Source organism: Littorina saxatilis, linkage group LG3, assembly GCF_037325665.1.
Source record: "Littorina saxatilis isolate snail1 linkage group LG3, US_GU_Lsax_2.0, whole genome shotgun sequence".
NCBI lineage: Eukaryota > Metazoa > Mollusca > Gastropoda > Littorinimorpha > Littorinidae > Littorina > Littorina saxatilis.
Window position 1 is genome coordinate 23468672 of NC_090247.1, and position 19637 is coordinate 23488308.

The 19637-nt window shown below is 43.5% G+C and overlaps 2 protein-coding genes across 3 annotated transcripts in view; one reads left to right on the forward strand and one right to left on the reverse strand.

Moving 5' to 3' along the window:
• The first annotated feature begins 373 nt into the window (after positions 1–373).
• Positions 374–10333, forward strand: LOC138961915 (organic cation transporter protein-like). Its single transcript, XM_070333587.1, has 9 exons — positions 374–795; positions 1055–1158; positions 2026–2180; positions 3232–3400; positions 4499–4723; positions 5284–5507; positions 6715–6823; positions 9692–9904; positions 10219–10333. The coding sequence occupies exons 1-9, from the start codon at positions 418–420 to the stop codon at positions 10319–10321; spliced, it is 1680 nt and encodes a 559-aa protein (XP_070189688.1). The 5' UTR covers positions 374–417; the 3' UTR covers positions 10322–10333.
• Positions 10334–15932: 5599 nt separating this feature from the next.
• The window catches only part of LOC138961916 (organic cation transporter protein-like), a 41211-nt gene continuing 37506 nt past the window's right edge, over positions 15933–19637 (reverse strand). Inside the window, exons 11-12 of one of the 2 annotated variants that reach the window (XR_011454350.1) lie at positions 16734–18728; positions 15933–16689 (exon numbers count right to left, since the gene is read on the reverse strand). Coding sequence is in view for 1 of the 2 variants with exons in the window: in XM_070333588.1 (XP_070189689.1) it covers positions 18524–18728 (205 nt within the window). In the remaining variant the exon portion in view is untranslated. Of the gene's footprint in view, positions 18729–19637 lie in introns of both variants that reach the window. The other variant, XM_070333588.1, reaches the window with a different exon arrangement.

Below are 19637 nucleotides of genomic sequence, written 5' to 3' on the forward strand. Positions count from 1 at the left end.
TAAGATTGGGTGCACTTTATAGACACTAACCTTTACGCTCCAGCTATGTATTCCAACGTCAATAATATACAACATAGTAAATCATTTACCTTAATTTGTTCTATTGTCGACATGTTTTCGATTTAGAGTCAAAACATAGTCGACCTTATGTCAGCAATCTGACGTCACATAAAAAAAACAAAGAGGAAAAATCGAGGGTCAAATCGACACATAACATATAATTTGCATTAAGAGAGCTACCTCTATGCTCTTTCATCACCAAAACATAAGCACGATTCACCTAAAACTAATATAAAGTCTGTACTGACAAAACTGAGCTGCAGTTCTCATTCAAATGCCCTACTTGTCTAGGCGTTTCAGACTCAGGCTACTTAGCATACATAACTTGAGTCTCATTGTGTTTCAGAGCCAGTCGTGATGCATCTTGACGACGCCCTGAAGGTGATCGGGGAGTTCGGGCGGTACCAGAAGACACGACTGTTGTTGCTGTGTGGCTTTGCCGTCGTGTCCGCCTGGCACGCGCTCAACATGGTCTTCGTCGGCGCCGAGCCTCGCTTCCACTGCAGCACGCATGACGTCAACACCACGCGCTTCAACTTCAGCCAATCGCAGCTGCAGGAGATGCTGATCCCAGCGCCGGCGGACACGCAGTGCTACCGGTTGAATCCGGATGAGGCGTTGCCGGAATTGGTGGGGAACGCTAGCGATGTGAACGTGACGGGGATAGGCCGGGAGAGCTGTCCTGCGGGCTACGTCTTCTACACTGACCAGTATGACTCCACCATCACGTCAGACGTAAGACTTTTAGCTCACCTTTAAGGGATGATGATGATGATGATGATGATGATGATGGTGATGGTGATGGTGATGGTGATGGTGATGATGATGATGATGATGATGATGATGATGATGATGACGATGACGATGATGATGATTGTAGGAGAGATGGACAGACAGTGAGGCAGACAGATATATAACCACTGCTCGTTATACACTGTACGCGGGATCTTTACTGTCAGGCTTAGAAGCTCTTACTCAATGCATGTGTGTGCAGTTTGAACTGGTGTGTGATCGCAAGTTCTGGCGCAGCACGTCGCGGTCAGTGTTCTTCGCGGGCAGGCTTGTGGGCGCCGTCATCTTCGGTCAGCTGTCCGACAGGTCAGTGTTCCGTTGGTTGAAGTGTTCTGTGGTCTCAGCCCTGTGTTGATAGTCAATCCTGTGTTAAAAGTCAGTCAGTCCATTGTTGGTCTCAATTAAGGCAACCTTGAACGGTTGAAAACTGACGACGTTAAACACCAAATAAAGAAAGAGAGAAAGTCAGCCATGTGTTGACATTCAATCAACTTGTGGCATAGTTAGTCTCACGTTCAAACAGTCAGCCTTTTGTTGTAGGCAATGTGTTGTGTTGTGTTATGTTATTCAGCTGTGGGTCGTTCCCGTACGGATGCTTGTGCACTGTGTACTTCCTTGACTGTTGGCTAGAGACACTGAGAGGAAGACTACTGCAGTGCTGTCAATCTGCTCTGCCCAAAATGTGAACAGTCCCCCAGATCTTCTCTACCTTATTACACGAAGGCGTCGGGGAAAATGTGGTGGTCATTGTGTGTTCAGAGCTAATTTCCTTTCTTTCCTTTATTTGGTGTTTAACGTCGTTTTCAACCATTCAAGGTTATATCGCGACGGTTCAGAGCTAATGATAATTGTATAAACAAATAGACACGAGAAAAGACAAGCAAACAAACAAACAAACAAGCAGACAAGCATACAAGCAGACAAACAAGGAGACAGACAAACACACACATTTTATACAAACAAACAAACAAACAAGCAGACAAACAAACACACCAACAAACAGACAATAAAAGACAAGCAAACAAACAAACAAACACACCAACAAACTGACACAATAAAAGACAAGCAAGCAAGCAGACAAGCATACAAACAAGCAGACAAACAGACAAACATACAAACAAACAAACAAACGACAGAACTACTGACGACATCTGACTGTTCTTGTCGCTCCAGGTTCGGGCGCCGCCCCCTGTTCTTTGTGGGCGTGGCGATGCTGGTGGTGGCGGGGGGCGTGGCTAGCGCTGCTCCCAGCATGCTGGTGTTCCTGCCCATGTACTTCCTGCAGGGCGCCGCGCACACCGGGGCCTTCCTCGTGTCCTTCACGCTCTGTGAGACTCGCCTCTGTTGTTACAGTAAAGCCCGCTGTTAAGACCCCCCGATTTCAGACTTCCTCTTTGCTTTTTACATTTAGTCAAGTTTTGACTAAATGTTTTAACATAAGAGGGGGAATCGAGACGAGGGTCGTGGTGTGTGTGTGTGTGTGTGTGTGTGTGTGTGTGTGTGTGTGTGTGTGTGTGTGTGTGTGTGTGTGTGTGTGTGTGTGTGTCTCTGTCTGTGCGTGTGTGTGTGTAGAGCGATTCAAAGTAAACTACTAGACCGATCTTTATGAAATTTTACATGAGAGTTCCTGGGTATGATATCCTCAGACGTTTTTTTTCATTTTTTGAATAAATGTCTTTGATGACGTCATATCCGTCTTTTTGTAAAAGTTGAGGCGGCTCTGTCACACCCTCATTACATTTAGTCAAGTTTTGACTAAATGTTTTAACATAAGAGGGGGAATCGAGACGAGGGTCGTGGTGTGTGTGTCTGTCTGTCTGTCTGTCTGTCTGTCTGTCTGTCTGTCTGTCTGTCTGTCTGTCTGTGCGTGTGTGTGTAGAGCGATTCAGACCAAACTACTGGACCGATCTTTATGAACTTTGACATGAGAGTTCCTGGGAATGATATCCCCGGACGTTTTTTTCTTTTTTTCGATAAATACTTTTGATGACGTCATATCCGGCTTTTTGCTTCATCTCTCACCCAGTCACATTATTCTGACACCGGAACAACCAGTCCTAGCACTAACCCAATAATGCCAGACGCCAGGCAGAGCAGCCACTAGATTGCCAATTTTAAAGTCTTAGGTATGACCCGGCCAGGGTTTGAACCCACGACCTCCCGATCACGGGGCGGACGCCTTACCACTAGGCCAACCGTGCCGGTTACATGGACTTGTAATAGACAAATTCCGGAATTAACTCGGTCGGTTTTGTATGGGTTGTGTAAGAGTGAATATTCTTGAACAATATGAGGAGCCATTTCGCGCGTGACATTACATGTATTGGTCAATCAAATGGTCCTTGTCAGTTTGTGACGTGTCACAGTGTTGTGTGACAGCCACAGAGCTGGTAGGACCCAAGTACCGGGTGATCGCGGGCTTCGTCATCCAGAGTTTCTACAGTGTGGGCTTCATGTCTCTGGCCGGCATCGCCTACTTCATCCGGGACTGGCGCTATCTGGAGATCGCCATCACTGCTCCTGCCGTGCTCTTCGTCGTCTACTGGTGGTGAGTACATCTGTAGTATGAGTCGAAGGGTTCATGCATGTGTACCGCAGTTAGTTCATGTGTACTTCATTCGGGACTGGCGGTTTCTGGAGATCGCCATCACTGCTCCAGCCCATCCTGAACTCAAGTCAAAATGAGTTCGGCTCATTCTATCCCTGACAGGATGCCTTGGTTTTCCTTGTCTGGCGAGGAAATCGATTTTTTACATATTTAGATCTTTTCGTAATGTGTTATGGATGTAAGCAGATTCGCGTTCGTCGATAATGATTTTTCATGGTGTTGTGTAATTTTTAAATTACAAAGGAATTGATATGTAGGACAGTTTCAAGCGAGCTATTTTTCGCGGCTGTATTTACTGTGCAAACAACTCTAAATATGGCAAAAGTGTCACGTGATAATCAACCGTTTGGTTTCCGCGCTCGCTGGAGCAGACGATTTTTTGACAGTGATGCAACCATATTACGGTCTCCTTCCGGCAGCAGTCCCAAAATGTCGACTTGTTTTGACCTTAGAACGATGTCTTTATCATAACTGTGAAGAACAGAACGGAGATCACTGTTGAAGTCGGCCAATCTGCAATCCTTTTGGTCTCGCGAACACTGCTCGTGAACAACATATGGGAGATAACTCTGTATTCTTGTTTTAATAGATTCGCGTAGGACTTTAGCGTCCGGTCAGAGAGATATTTGGCGATAGCCGTTGAGCGATGAAGATCAGAATGTGCACCAGCCGTGCTCTTCGTCGTCTACTGGTGGTGAGTACATCTGTACTGCGAGGAGTTCATATGTACCGAAGTTAGTTAATGTGCACTTCACAAGGGCCTAGAAGATCGCCTTCGCTCCAGCTGTTCTCTTTGTCATCTAATGGTGGTGAGTACACCTGTACAATGAGGGTTCAAGTGTACCAACATTAGTCTGAAGCTGTTTCAGTTATTGTTTAATAAAGTTGTTGCAAAAACGATTGTCAGTTTTGAAGCAGAGTGAAGTCGTTTAAGACTGTGGCTTGTGCTTGTACATGGACAATCTCCGCACAATCTAGGACGAGTCAGCCTGAACGTCGCACTGTAGCCTGTGTCAAAGTGTCACGTCCTGTGCACAGGTTCCTGTCGGAGTCTATCAGGTGGCTGTTGTCGCACAACGAGGAGGAGCGCGCTCGACAGGTGCTGACGGAGGCGGCTCGGATCAACGGTCGCGAGGTGCCCCCCGAGTTGCTGAAGGAGCTTCAGAGCGACCCCGCCATGAAGGCCACGCGCCAGTACACCGTGCTGGACTGTGTGAGGACCCCTGCCATGGCCAAGCTCTCCCTCAACGTCTGGTTCAACTGGTCAGTACCTGTCTTTCGTCTGTAACTGTAAGGCCCCCACCCTTACCCCACCCCCTCTTTCACCCCCCACCCCCTCTTTCTTTCACCCCCCCCCACCCAAAGGTGGTGAAGGAGCTACAGCGGGACAGGTCCCCCTACCTCAACTTGTGTCTGTCTCGTGTGTGTCTAACGCTGTGTCAATGTGTCTAACGCTGTGTGTATGTGTGTCTTACGCTGTGTTGATGTGTGTCTAACGCTGTGATGATGTGTGTCTAACGCTGTGTTGATGTGTCTAACGCTGTGTGTATGTGTGTCTTACGCTGTGTTGATGTGTGTCTAACGCTGTGATGATGTGTGTCTAACGCTGTGTTGATGTGTGTCTAACGCTGTGTTGATGTGTGTCTAACGCTGTGTTGATGTGTGTCTAACGCTGTGATGATGTGTGTCTAACGCTGTGTTGATGTGTCTAACGCTGTGTGTATGTGTGTCTTACGCTGTGTTGATGTGTGTCTAACGCTGTGATGATGTGTGTCTAACGCTGTGTTGATGTGTGTCTAACGCTGTGTCGATGTGTCCAACAGGCTGGTGAACGCCCTGGTGTACTACGGCCTGTCTCTCAACACGGAGAACCTTGCGGGGTCGCCCTACCTCAACTTCTGCCTGGCGGGGGCTGTGGAGATCCCGGCCTACCTGCTGTGCATCGTGCTGCTGAACAGGGTGGGGCGCCGTCTGCCACTCATCGTCACCATGTACCTGGGGGGCCTGGCCTGCATCCTCAGTGGCGTCATACCCAAACACACGGAAGGTGAGACTGGCTAGTTGTGTGTGTGTTGGGGGGTAAGGGCGTTGTTTGTATCCTGAGGAGCGTCATACCAAAACAAAGGGAAGGTAAGGCAGGGTTGTTATGGGACCTTTTGTATGAGACGGAGGGCCTAGAGGCTTCCAACATGAAGCAAGGGCAGAGGGGCTGCCATGTTGAAACTAATGTGGTATGTGAAAGGGGTATTTTTGGGTTACTCCTTGAGAAAAAAAAGGCACATGTGCCGGGTAAGGGGATGGGTGGTAGGTTTCAAGTTTCAAGTTTATTGGTCCATAACCCATGGGGGCATTTTGAACAATACATACAATCAATACAATCATGATATATGCTAATATAATAAATAAATAAAATTAAAAAATAGAAAATAAAAAAACTATGAAAAACTGTTACAAATTCTATTAGTAAAGTCCAAAATATTCTTTAGCAATTTCTTTTTCTTAGTAGCAAACAACTTTTTAAATTTAAGTGCATTAGGTTTTTTCCAATAGTAAGGTGGTAACAACTCAGCTCTTTCTTCTTTGAAAAAATCACAGACAAATAAATAATGGAATTCATCACCTATGTCATGCGATACACATTTGGTGCAAGTTCTTTCTGACCTCGGGATGTTAAGATAACGTTCTTTCTGTACAGGTAAATTGTTGTTTAATGTTCTAAACTTCATCATTGAAACACATTGCTGATATGGCAGGGTTGTGACGTAGTCTTCACATTCAAAAATATCTTTGAACATTCGATAATTCCAAAACATATTTTTTGTTCCAATTTCTGTAAACCATTTATGGATATACTGGTCATATAGACTTCTTTTTACTTTCTTTTTAAACCATGTGCTTGAGTATTGGATATTTTCTTGAGAAGTCCAAAGGCCAGAGAGACCAATTTCATTTAAGGTTTTTTCAATGAAACATAAGTACTTGGATTCAATCATCTTGTTGATATACAATCTATAAGTAAAGCAATACACAATACTTGAAAATCTATTTTTATGAAGGCTTTCGGAACCTGAGAACTCCCCCCCCTCCCTCCCCACCCCTAAAGAAGGATGATGGTGATGGGGAGTTTGGAGGGGGGGGGGGTCGTTGTGTCACATATTGTGCAGTGTGATGTGTGCAGGCATGCTGTGTTCTGTATGACGTATAATGTGTGATGTGTGTGGTTTACGACGTATATGTGGTGTGTGTGACCACAGCGCTGCAGACGGCGACCATAGTGTTGGCCATGGTGGGAAAGTTCGGCATCACGGCCTCCTACGGCATCATCTACCTGGCCGCCGCTGAGGTCTTCCCCACTGTAGTCAGGTGAGACTCACACACCTGGCGCACCTGTCAGCGGCTTTTACCTGAGTTTCAGGTGTTTTGTTTCAATGTTTGTTTGAAGAGTTTCAGGTGTTTTGACTGTTTTGTTTTTTCAATTTCAGTTTGATTGCTTTTGCTTGTTTCCTTCTTTTCCCTTAACAGGGCTTTTGACGCCAGGAAAACACGTCTTTCTGACGTAATAAAGTGCTGACGTTTTGACTGTTGTTGTAAAGAGTGTTGGTGCTTGTAAAAGCGGTCCTTAATGAAGCTTCGTGAAGTCTTTTTACCGAAATTCAGTGTTAAAGCTTCGTGATGTCTTTTTACCGAAAATTCAGTGTTAAAGCTTCGTGATGTCTTTTTACCGAAAATTCAGTGTTAAAGCTTCGTGATGTCTTTTTACCGAAAATTCAGTGTTAAAGCTTCGTGATGTCTTTTTACCGAAAATTCAGTGTTAAAGCTTCGTGTAGCCAGCTACGCGAAGTAGACTTCGCGAAGTCAACTTCGGCCAGTTAAATCATCAAATCGAGCTTTTAAGTCTACAGGCGTTCGCCAAATTCTACACATACAGGTACACGTCTTGACTGGGTGGCCGAGTGGTAACGCACTTGCGCTCGGAAGCGAGAGGTTGCGAGTTCGACCCTGGGTCAGGGCGTTAGCAATTTTCTCCCCCCTTTCCTAACCTAGGTGGTGGGTTCAAGTGCTAGTCTTTCGGATGAGACGAAAAACCGAGGTCCCTTCGTGTACACTACATTGGGGTGTGCACGTTACAGATCCCACGTCTTTCCTGGCAAAATTGTATAGGCATAGATAAAAATGTCCACCAAAATACCCGTGTGACTTGGAATAATAGGCCGTGAAAAGTAGGATATGCGCCGAAATGGCTGCGATCTGCTGGCCGATGTGAATGCGTGATGTATTGTGTATCTCACACGGCATAAATAAATCCCTGCGCCTTGAATATGTGCGCGATATAAATTGCATTAAAAAAAAATTTTTTTTTTAAATCCCCGCGCTTAGAACTGTACCCACGGAATACGCGCGATATAAGCCTCATATTGATTGATTGATTGACTACACGTCGTGGATCTAAATCTCTAATATTTTGCTGACACGTATAGGCGCATTTACACTTTCCTGTAAAGCTTTATTTGTCGTTTGCGTCTTTGCCGGTGTGTCACTATAGTTTGCGTCTGTCTGTGTCTGTATCAGTGTGTGTGCCAGTGGCTTTGTGCTTTTCAGTCTGTGTTTGTATTTGTCTAAGTGTCCGTGCTTGTTTTAGTCATCAGTTGTATGCTTATGTGTATGTGTGTGTGTGTGTGTGTGTGTGTGTGTGTGTGTGTGTGTGTGTGTGTGTGTGTATGCGCGCGTGTGTGTGTGTGTGTGTATGTGTGTTTGTGTGTATGCGCGTGTGTATGTGTGTGTGTGTGTGTGTGTGTGCGTGTGTGTGTGTGTGTGTGTGTGTGTGTGTGTGTGTGTGTGTGTGTGTGTACGTGCGTACATGAGTGCTTGTGAGCGTGCTGTCAGACAAATGCTAAACTGCCTGCTTATATTTTCACTCAGTGTGACATACCATACGGATGTTTTGAAAGCAGTGTCGACCTGTGCTTGAAATAGCCCCAGACAAAGTACATTATTATTAGATAAGATCATTAAAATGTGTATCAAATTTTGTTAGTGTCAGCAAGTTGAACAGAGTTGGAAACCATGGGGAAAAAACTCGGATTGAAGCTGGATCGTACCCACCTAATTTGAACTTGGGTGGTGTCCCTTGGTCAAAGCCAACCCACAGATCTAAAAATATGTTTAGATCAGTGAGCGAACTTGTGGTTGCAGCCGTGGATTCCCTCAGGATGTTCTTCACGCTTGACGAAATACGACACATCGCAATTCTTAGCTCTAGAACAGCAAACAAGCACCAAATGTTGTAGAGTGGTCGTCACTATCTCACCAATTCTCTGTCACCCAAGGAACATCGGGATGGGCGTGGTGTGTGACCGTCACTATCTCACCAATTCTCTGTCACCACAGGAACATCGGGATGGGCGTGGTGTGTGACCGTCACTATCTCACTGTCATCACAGGAACATTGGGATGGGGGTGTTGTGTGACCGTCACTATCTCACGTCACTATCTCACCAATTTTGTCACCACAGGAACATCGGGATGGGGGTGTTGTATGACCGTCACTATCTCACCAATTCTGTCACCACAGGAACATCGGGATGGGGGTGTCGTGTGACCGTCACTATCTCACTGTCATCACAGGAACATCGGGATGGGGGTGTTGTGTGACCGTCACTATCTCACCAATTCTGTCACCACAGGAACATCGGGATGGGGGTGTTGTGTGACCGTCACTATCTCACCAATTCTGTCACCACAGGAACATCGGGATGGGGGTGTCGTGTGACCGTCACTATCTCACCAATTCTCTGTCATCACAGGAACATCGGGATGGGCGTGGTGTGTGACCGTCACTATCTCACCAATTCTCTGTCACCACAGGAACATCGGGATGGGCTCGTTGTGTGACCGTCACTATCTCACCAATTCTCTGTCACCACAAGAACATCAGGATGGGCTCGTTGTGTGACCGTCACTATCTCACCAATTCTCTGTCACCACAGGAACATCGGGATGGGCGTGGTGTGTGACCGTCACTATCTCACCAATTCTCTGTCACCACAAGAACATCGGAATGGGCTCGTTGTGTGACCGTCACTATCTCACCAATTCTCTGTCACCACAGGAACATCGGGATGGGGGTGGTGTGTGACCGTCACTATCTCACCAATTCTCTGTCATCACAGGAACATCGGGATGGGCTCGTTGTGTGACCGTCACTATCTCACCAATTCTCTGTCACCACAGGAACATCGGGATGGGGGTGTCCTCCATGTCGGCGCGTATCGGGGGGATCCTGGCGCCCATCATCCTGGAGTCGGCCTCCGTGCTGCCCGTGCTCCCCATGCTGCTGTTCGGATCGCTGTCCGTGCTCGCCGCCACCCTGGCCTTCCTCCTGCCAGAGACGGCCGGCAGACCCCTGCCACAGCTCTTGGAGAACGTCGACATCGGCAGAGGATGGTGGGTGGATAGTGTGGTGTGGTGTTGTGGTTCTGCTGTCTATCTGTCGTTGTTTTGCTGTGTGTGTGTGTGTGTGTGTGTGTGTGTGTGTGTGTGTGTGCGGGCGTGCGGGCGGGCGTGCGTGCGTGCGTGCGCGCAGCATGTGTGTGGCTGGCTGCACGCATGCGTGCATATGTGCGTAAATGCGCGCGTGTGTATGCGTGCACACATGTGTTTTCTCTGTGCACAAATAATAAAACTGGGTTGCAGCAAAAGTAAGAGCACAAGACGCGAGGAGTCAGGATTGTGAACGTTGCACTGTCTCTGTGTTACAGCGCCTCGTCGTTCTGTTGTGGCAAGTCGGACAAGGCGGAGATCACGGTGGACAACGATATCCCCCTGAAGGACGGGAAGGGCAAGAACGGCAACTCTGTGTGACGAGGAGGCGGGGAGGAGGGGGGGGGGGGGGGCATCTCATTGTCGGATTCAAACGCACGGCCGCGACTATCAAGTTGTATATAGCCAGTGGAGACACTTCTTTCGGCGACTGGGTGCTTTATAAGAGCGAGTGAGAGAGAGAAGGGGGTGCAGAGAGAGAGTGTGTGTGTGTGTGGGGGGGGGGGGGGGAGATGGAAAGAGAGATATGGTAAGAACGTTCTAAACCCTACACGTTTTCGATTCCGATTGTTCTTGCCTTGAAATAATAATTCGGAAACCATTCATTTACTGAACTGATGCAGCAGTCGTATTTCAGTGTAGTCTGCTACGTATACAGCCGCACTCGCCTAAACGAAACACGCTTAAGCAAAAAACTCGGATATCTGAAACCAAAACCAATTCCCCGCCAGACCACCCTCTTTGTAAGACTATTTCTAATTCGGATAAGCCAAACTCTGTCAAAAAATAGCTAACTCAAACTCGGACATCTCAAACATGATTTTGACAGATAAGCCAAACTCTAAACACTGTCGATCACGTCGGAGAGACTTTTTTTCTTTTTTTTTTTTTTTTTTTTGCTTGAAAAAACACGTCAGGAAGATAAATATATTTCGTCACGGCTATAATTATCATACGGAAGCGAACACGTCACCTGTTTTTGAGTATGCGGAGAAACTGATGACGTGTAGAAGGAAGAGATCTTTGTGAAGAGCAATTCTACCTGAGGAATATATGTGCTCATTTTGAGCGAGTGAAGATCAAACCACAATAAACATGCAGCGAAACAAAACATTTGCCTCTAATTTTGTTTCTTTACTTTCTTTAATGGAGAGGGTTTCATTAAACATTACATTTATTATGATTTACTTGAAATCATTTTAACAAAAGCGTAGTTGCTTGTGGAATCTTTGGTTTTGTTTCTGAGATGTGTCTCTGTTTTCACCATTTATTTTTACAGTTGGCTTTGAGGTATTAATAAAGCCCCACTGAAGAAAGCACTTGTAACTTGTCACTGTTTTGATCTTATTCGTGTAAACACACACACACACACACACACACACACACACACACACACACACACACACCACGCACAGAGAGAGAGAGAGAGAGAGAGAGAGAGAGAGAGAGAGAGAGAGAGAGAGAGAGAGAGAGAAACATTCCAAGTGATTTTACAACTTATCCTGACAAAATTCGCTTAAGCCGAACTGCAGGGTAATTTCTCGGGAAAGGTTTGGCTTATCCGAACTCGGATATGCACAAACTCGGATAAGCGAAACGATTTTTCATTCCCCTGGCGAGTTCGGCTTAAGCGTGTTTGACTGTATTCCAAATACTGATCTAGCTGGTACTTATCGGAATAACACTTGTTTTCTGTTAGCTACTGGGAATTGTATACTAACTCATCATTTCGTAATGTGGATAATAAGCTACATGCCACTAGCACGGCATAATTATGAGAAGAATCTTCGCAAGTCGAAACTGAAAAATTAGACACAGCGGGTTCTATTTTTAGATCAGTGGCACAGGCACATGCAATCTGTCAGAAAAAAAACCTTCTGCTTTAATTGAGAAGCAGGAAATGTATGGTCATTTGGTATTGTGGAGAATATAAGCTACCTGTCATTTATTAATTCTGAGGATGAGAGTACAGTCTCGCTCAGGCAAAGGGCGGAAGAATACGCTGTGTGGAAAAGTTAGCGCACTCTTGGAGTGCGCTAACAGTTTTGAGCGCATCGCCATTAGCCAATCAACTGGTTCACATCAGTCATGTGACACCAGTACTTACTGACAATTATTATTATTGTGTAACGGTTGTATCAACATTCGCTCAAAGTTCACTTGGAGGTCCACATGTGCCAGCAAAAGCCTAAACAAAATAATTATTTTCTGTCGTGTTGTTGCTAAATATCAGCATTTCATATGTTTGAGCGTGTTGTTCCTGAAAGTGGAACATAGATAAACTGCTGATGTAAAGGTTCACTAGCAAATACCACAAACAGCTTACGAAAAATTAAAAAATCAGTTGTTTACGTGAGCAAATCGTTTCGTTTCCTCTGTATTTTTTTTACCAGTGTCTTGCAAAATACCTCTAGATATGAGGGACACTCAGCGTAAAACTACATTGTATGTTGCCAAATTAACGCATTAAAGACGCCTTGGAAACATTGTTCTTTGTTATTATTATTTTTTTATTTTTTTATTTTTTTTATTTAACTATTTATGAATGTTCTGAATAATTCTTTTATTTAAATTTTCGTATAACATATGACTGTTTCACTTTCTCTCTCAAAAATATATGTTCGTATTAGTGTGGTTCGTAAGGTGTTACTACTACAGAATTATTTCACGTTGTGTGTAAACATGCCTATCATACCGATGTATATTGGATGCTTTGAATATGAAACATGCATAGCATAACATAAACAATGTGTTAGCACTACAGTGTGTGTGTCATGTTTTGTGTAACATGCCTGTCATGATGAATTAAGTGTGATCAAAAGTTTGTTCATGTGGAAGATGCTTATCATTACGTTACCATGATATGACCATGACAATGAATGTAACTTTCATGTTTTACGTCAACGAGGTGCTTCCTCCAAAAGCGTATGTTAACATGAAGCGAAGATGTCGGAGCAAAATGTTTCGAAAAGAAAAAAAATTAGCGCTGATAAATTATAAACATGAGTTTGAGTTTTCTGTGGGATCATCGATTTTCTTTCTTTTTTTAACTGAGAATTTGGCTTTTCTTTAATTTAAAAAGATTCAGAGGGACTGTGAGCTAAAATATTGCACAGGGCATCGTCGCCAACAGGAATGACGTCAAATGCAAATAGAGCTCGGAAGGAACGCGTCACACAGTGACGAGAAATATAGCATCATAAAAAGCATGCGCATCGCATGCGAGACGATTTGCAAAATCGTATGCGTATCGCATGCGTGAAAACGCATGCGTATCGCATTCACGTATGCGATACGCACTCGACTCGAGTGCAGAAATCCGTGTTCGATTTTGTGCATGCGTGACGCGCTCGATTCGAGTGCAGACCCAACAAACATTATGCATGCGTGCCGAGTGTTTTACGCATGCGATCCGAGGGTGCAATGTTTGCTGGGATTGTTTGTAAGCATGTGTAAAATAATGAAATATGACAAAGTGTTAACAATACAAGTAATGTTTCATGTTGTACGCTTACAGTGCTTGATCGCTACAGTGCACGTTTTATTTTGCCTGTGAACATGCGTATTACAATGACGTATGATGAATGATCTTTCTGTGACGTATATTGAGTTATCTATTTGTGACGTATAATTACGTCTGATGAATGATTCTTTATACAGTGAAAGATGCTTATCAATCACTACGATGTATAACTAATTTGTGGTGGGGTTTTTTTTCACGTGAAAGATTGTAACCATTTCATTGTGTCATGTTGTGGTGTATTTGCTAAAACGTGATGTGAATGCGCTACATGTTGTCACGTTGTTGTTGTTGTTGTGTTGTTGTTGTTGTTGTTGTTAAAGCCGAAGCTTTTTATTTTGCAACTTCAACTGTTGTATTGGTTCCTACATGTTGTTGTTGTTGTTGTTGTTGTTGTTGTTGACTGTGGTGGTTAAAATAGTGGTTGGTGTGGTGGTAATTACAAAATGAATTACATCTGACATAAACTTGGCAAAAAAATTATTGCAACAATTTTCGCACGCTAAGAAAAACATTAAAACGCAATTTATTTTAGTTGAACATATATGACCCAAAAGGTATACACATTTTGGTCATAACTTCTGAACTTTCCAAAGCAAATCATTGAGAACTTGAGCAGATATGGCTCTTTGGGTGGAGGACCCCCTCAAAAATGGCCGCAAAACGTGCCCTTTTGGGCCTCAGAAACGGTTGACACCTACCGCCTTTGACAAAAGGCTACATAAAGACTAGAGAAGTCAGGTGCGGAAAGCAAAATGTTCTGAACAGGAAATTGAATGGCCTTTCCAATGGTTGTCAGAAGTGTTTGGTTTGTGCATATTCTGATTTTTTACAGATTTTAAAATACGGGGCTATGGTTTTTGTCAGGTCGATTTTAGGGGTGACCTTGTTTGACAGGCTTTCACGGGATGCCTATACAAAGTACCATCAATCGGACAAATGATATGTACAGCTGACATAATTAACTTTTGGGGCATATAAAGTTTAACTAAAATGAATTGCGTTTTAATGCTTTTCTTAGCGTGCGAAAATTGTTGCAATAATTTTTTGGCCAAGTGTACATGAGACGAGATCGGTGTTTGAGTTCTATTTAAAAGTGTCGTCAGGCAGGTTGAACAACGACTTAAAAAAATCTGGACACAACGCGCAACACACACACACACACACACACACACACACACACACACACACACACACACACACACACACACAAGAAATTTAGACACTAAGTTCAGCATTGACAACATGACTTTATTCCTGTACACAGCGCAGTCTCTATACACCTTCCTGCCGACAACCTGGCTGTTCAGTTATTGTCACGACATTGACCCCCCTTCCACCCCCCCCTCCCCCCCCCCCCCACCTTTATTCCCAGATCGTCTTTGACTTGCGTGCAGAAACTGAAGTAAATAATGCCATCTTTCCACGAGAAGCTTGACGCCAGCATGGCGTCGTTGGCTGTCCACAGGCGGAAGGTATCGTCCACTGGACTACTACTATCACAGAAAGACTACAAGGTATGTCACTCACCTTCGAGTCTTCTGTGTTCTTGGAGTCGCTTCCTGGGGAAAAATATTGTTCAAGACGGTTTGCCTCTTCCTACAGTCTGTGTAAGGTCAAATAAATACAGTTGAATGATTGTTTGAACTATTATGTGCCTTTAGTTTTCAGCTTCCGTCCGCTGCAGGTTGTTTTTAACCATCATTTGGACGAATCTTCGTTTGCGAGCCGCTAATCCACTTGGGGACAAATCATATATCCGCACCGAATATGCATACCAGCGCTCATTGGTCTAAAACATATGTAAATATTGTGCAGCAAAGGGAAGCTACCCACGGGAAAATAATCATCGAATATCCTGTTATTAACCAATGAGCGCTGGTATGCATATTCGGTGCGGATACATGATTTGTCCCTTACACAGACTGTAGGAAGAGGCAAACCGTCTTGAACAATATTTTTCCCCAAGAAGCGACTCCAAGAACACAGAAGACTCGAAGGTGAGTGACATACCTTGCAGTCTTTCTGTGATAGTAGTAGTCCAGTGGACGATACCTTCCGCCTGTGGGCTGTCCTGGATCATTTACAACGCAAAACAGTTCCAACAAATCACCTAGACAAAACACATGTAGGCTACCTGGCCAGCCCGTACATTTCACATACAGACATTTCACATATAATACATTCTTGCAAGTGGTTCACGATGTTTTCGCGCACTATTATACCAAGCAAGCTATCATTTCAATCAACTTTGCACGTGTGAAGAAAGCAAAATTTCTGACAAGGAATTCTTTAAAAAAAATTGATTGCGCAAGGTCGCCAAACAGCGTAATTATGCTGCGGTTGAGAGGGTACTCTTCCCTATTTTTTCGTTGAAGAAAATTTGCGAAAAGCTGCAAACGTAGTCATGCGTTTTTGTGTGTGAAGATGAGCCTACACTGTGAATAAACAAAATGGGTTGAAAATCCCAGCAGATGAAGGAAGATTTTCCGTGACAGGTAAGTAAACATGTATCAACGCTTGGCACTTTAACGTGGAACTTAAAATGCTGCGAGGTTGGAAATGTTATCGCAGGCATACACACACTCACACACACACACACACACACACACACACACGCACGCTTATCATGATGAAGAGCTACCACTCCCTGCATAGACTATAGAGTGGGTTTGGCAATGTTGAGAAAAACCTGGTGATAATACAGCACACTTTGACACAAAGTTGTCTGAGAATGACACTGAGGAGAATGAGGAACCCGTTGCAATAAAGCGGATAACAATCATCACACTTGAGTCATATCCTCTCAGCTGCGAAAAGTTCATCGCAACTCTCAGTTTCATTCTCTCCCCCCTCCCTTCCTCCCCCCCCCCCCCTCTCTCTCTCTCTCTCTCTCTCTCTCTCTCTCTCTCTCTCTCTCTCTCTCTCTCTCTCTCTCTCTCTCTCTCTCTCTCTCTCTCTCTATATATATATATATATATATATATATATATATATCTTTTTCCTTCTTCCTCTATCTCCTCCCAATCACTCGCTCTGTTTTTCACACACACGCACACACGCACGCACGCACACACACACACACCGGGCACATACAGACACACGACGTTATTGAGACAAAAGAAAAACCCTGATGCAGAATACTGGTTCAGAGAGAATAACAAGTTACCTAAAACGAGTCAAAATACTGGTTCAGAGAGAATAACAATTTACCTAAAACGAACACCATTTCGCCCCCGCCCACCCCCACCCCCTGCACGCACACACACTCACACACACACACTATCTGCGCCACCCGTAACCGCACCCCTCCCCCCTACATATCACCAACTAAAAATGACAGCGAGCGACAGAAATGCAAGTGACACAAAATGCCCTATAAAAGGTCACAGAACAGCAGAAGGATATAATACGAAATACATAATTAGGTAGAACAGATACACAGTGGTTGTAGCCTGTGACGATCGATTGTCAATATGAGTAAGAAGAAGCAAGTACACAGTTCATATATACAATAGTATGTATGTGCAGTCAAACATAAAATCAATTTCATATATATAAAGATGCAGTCAAAAATAAAATCAATTTCATAGGTTTGAAGCATTATCAAAACAAACACACAGGTGGGGTGAATTATTATCTTTATAGCATACAGTATTATGGTAGCGGCCCTATAATACAAAGTATTGTGGTAGCCGCCTCGTTTTCGTTGTGTTGGGTACAAATCTCGAGTCACATATCAGAATACTTAAACAACAAATACTTGATAGAAAAATAATCAGTGGTTTTATGCACATAAAATCATGTTCAGTACAATAACTATAGTGACCCTGTGTGCTGAGAATTGTGTAACGCATGTTACAGCACAGTAACTATAGTGACCCTGTGTGCTGAGAATTGTGTAACGCATGTTACAGCACACAGTACATGTATATCATTCTGTCAAGTGCTAATGAGGATCTCTAAGAGTGTTAGCTGTTTCATCAATTTTTATTTGTAAAAAATATATATAACAAAACCTCACACTCACTTAATTCAAAAGAAAACAAGTCGCGTAAGGCGAAAATACATTTAGTCAAGTAGCTGTCGAACTCACAGAATGAAACTGAACGCAATGCAACGCAGCAAGACCGTATACTCGTAGCATCGTCAGTCCACCGCTCATGGCAAAGGCAGTGAAATTGACAAGAAGAGCGGGGTAGTAGTTGCGCTGAGAAGGATAGCACGCTTTTCTGTACCTCTCTTCGTTTTAACTTTCTGAGCGTGTTTTCAATCCAAACATATCATATCTATATGTTTTTGGAATCAGGAACCGACAAGGAATAAGATGAACGTGTTTTTAAATTGATTTCGAAAATTTAATTTTGATCATAATTTTTATATTTTTAATTTTCAGAGCTTGTTTTTAATCCAAATATAACATATTTATATGTTTTTGGAATCAGAAAATGATGGAGAATAAGATGAACGTAAATTTGGATCGTTTTATAAAACAATTTTTTTTTTTACAATTTTCAGATTTTTAATGGCCAAAGTCATAAATTAATTTTTAAGCCACCAAGCTGAAATGCAATACCGAAGTCCGGGCTTCGTCGGAGATTACTTGACCAAAAGTTCAACCAATTTGGTTGAAAAATGAGAGCGTGACAGTGCTGCCTCAACTTTCACGAAAAGCCGGATATGACGTCATCAAAGAAATTTATCAAAAAAATGAAAAAAACGTCTGAGGATATCATACCCAGGAACTCTCATGTCAAATTTCATAAAGATCGGTCCAATAGTTTAGTCTGAATCGCTCTACACACACACACATACACCACACCCTCGTCTCGATTCCCCCCTCTACGTTAAAACATTTAGTCAAAACTTGACTAAATGTAAAAACCAAAAGGTTAAGCGTTTACCCCAAACGCTGAAAAACCGGCGCCAAAGAAAAATAAAATATGCACGGATGGAAGGTCATGGCGGATCATCACATTTTGCACCAGGAAGGGCAACAATTCTTAAACTTTAGAAGACACCATGGGTAGTCTCCCATTGACTCCGTTGGTGGCGGAAGGTGTGTAGATGACGTTGTTGGATGCCGGCTTGTCGTGGCTGTCTGTGGTCAGCGGTTCTCTCTCCGGACCTTCTCCCGTGTGGGGGTGGAGGGTCTCCACGTCAAACTCGACGTCCTGTGTCCCCGCCCGCCGCCTGCCCTCCACTTTCCTGCAAACGGTCAGGTGGATAACAGTTAATACAATCATGAATTTGTCTTTACAATGCAATTTTGAAAAAGAAAAAAAAAATCGATTTTTTTATTTTTTTTTATTTTTTTTTTAGTAACAATACAATCATGACATTATTAAAAACAAAGAAATGGTAACTTATCGGAACGTTTAATTCGCGACAAGACGAATCGTTACAACCCTAACCCTAACCACGGTATTTCTACCCGATGACAAGAAATGGACACTGTGGGAAAAAAAATTTAATAATAATAAATGAGCATTTATATAGCGCAACATCATAACTTTACAATTATGCTCTTTGCGCTTGACACATTTAAAATTAAAACACAGTTATATAAGCATTTACATCTACATTCATAGTCAACAACGCTTAATTAAAAGCATACACCATCAAACATACATTACAAAAGATTCTTCCACTAAACTAAGTAATAAAAACATGAATAAAATAGGTAGTAAAAAACAAGGAAATACCAGCTGAATACCCTTAATCAAACAGAACATGTTATCAACAATGCTGAAAACAGTCCTAGATGTTTATATACATTATCACTAAAACAACAAATACACTACATGTAGCCTACTGATGGACTGAGAAAACAAAATCAGGGGTTGTATTTCTTGAAGAGGTGCGTTTTAAGTGCTCGAATGAATGCTTGGGGTGACTGAGAGTGGCGGATGTGAAAGGGGAGAGAATTCCATTGTGTGGGTGCGCAGAAAGTAAAAGTGCGTTGTCCGTATGTTTTGGTTTTGGTGTGTGGAATGGTAAGGATGCGACAGTCAGAAGAGGCACGGAGTTGTCTTGCTGGAGAATAGACGGTGAGGAGTTCAGAGAAGTAAGCAGGAGACGAGCCAGAAAAGAAGTTAAAGCAGAGGGTGGACAGTT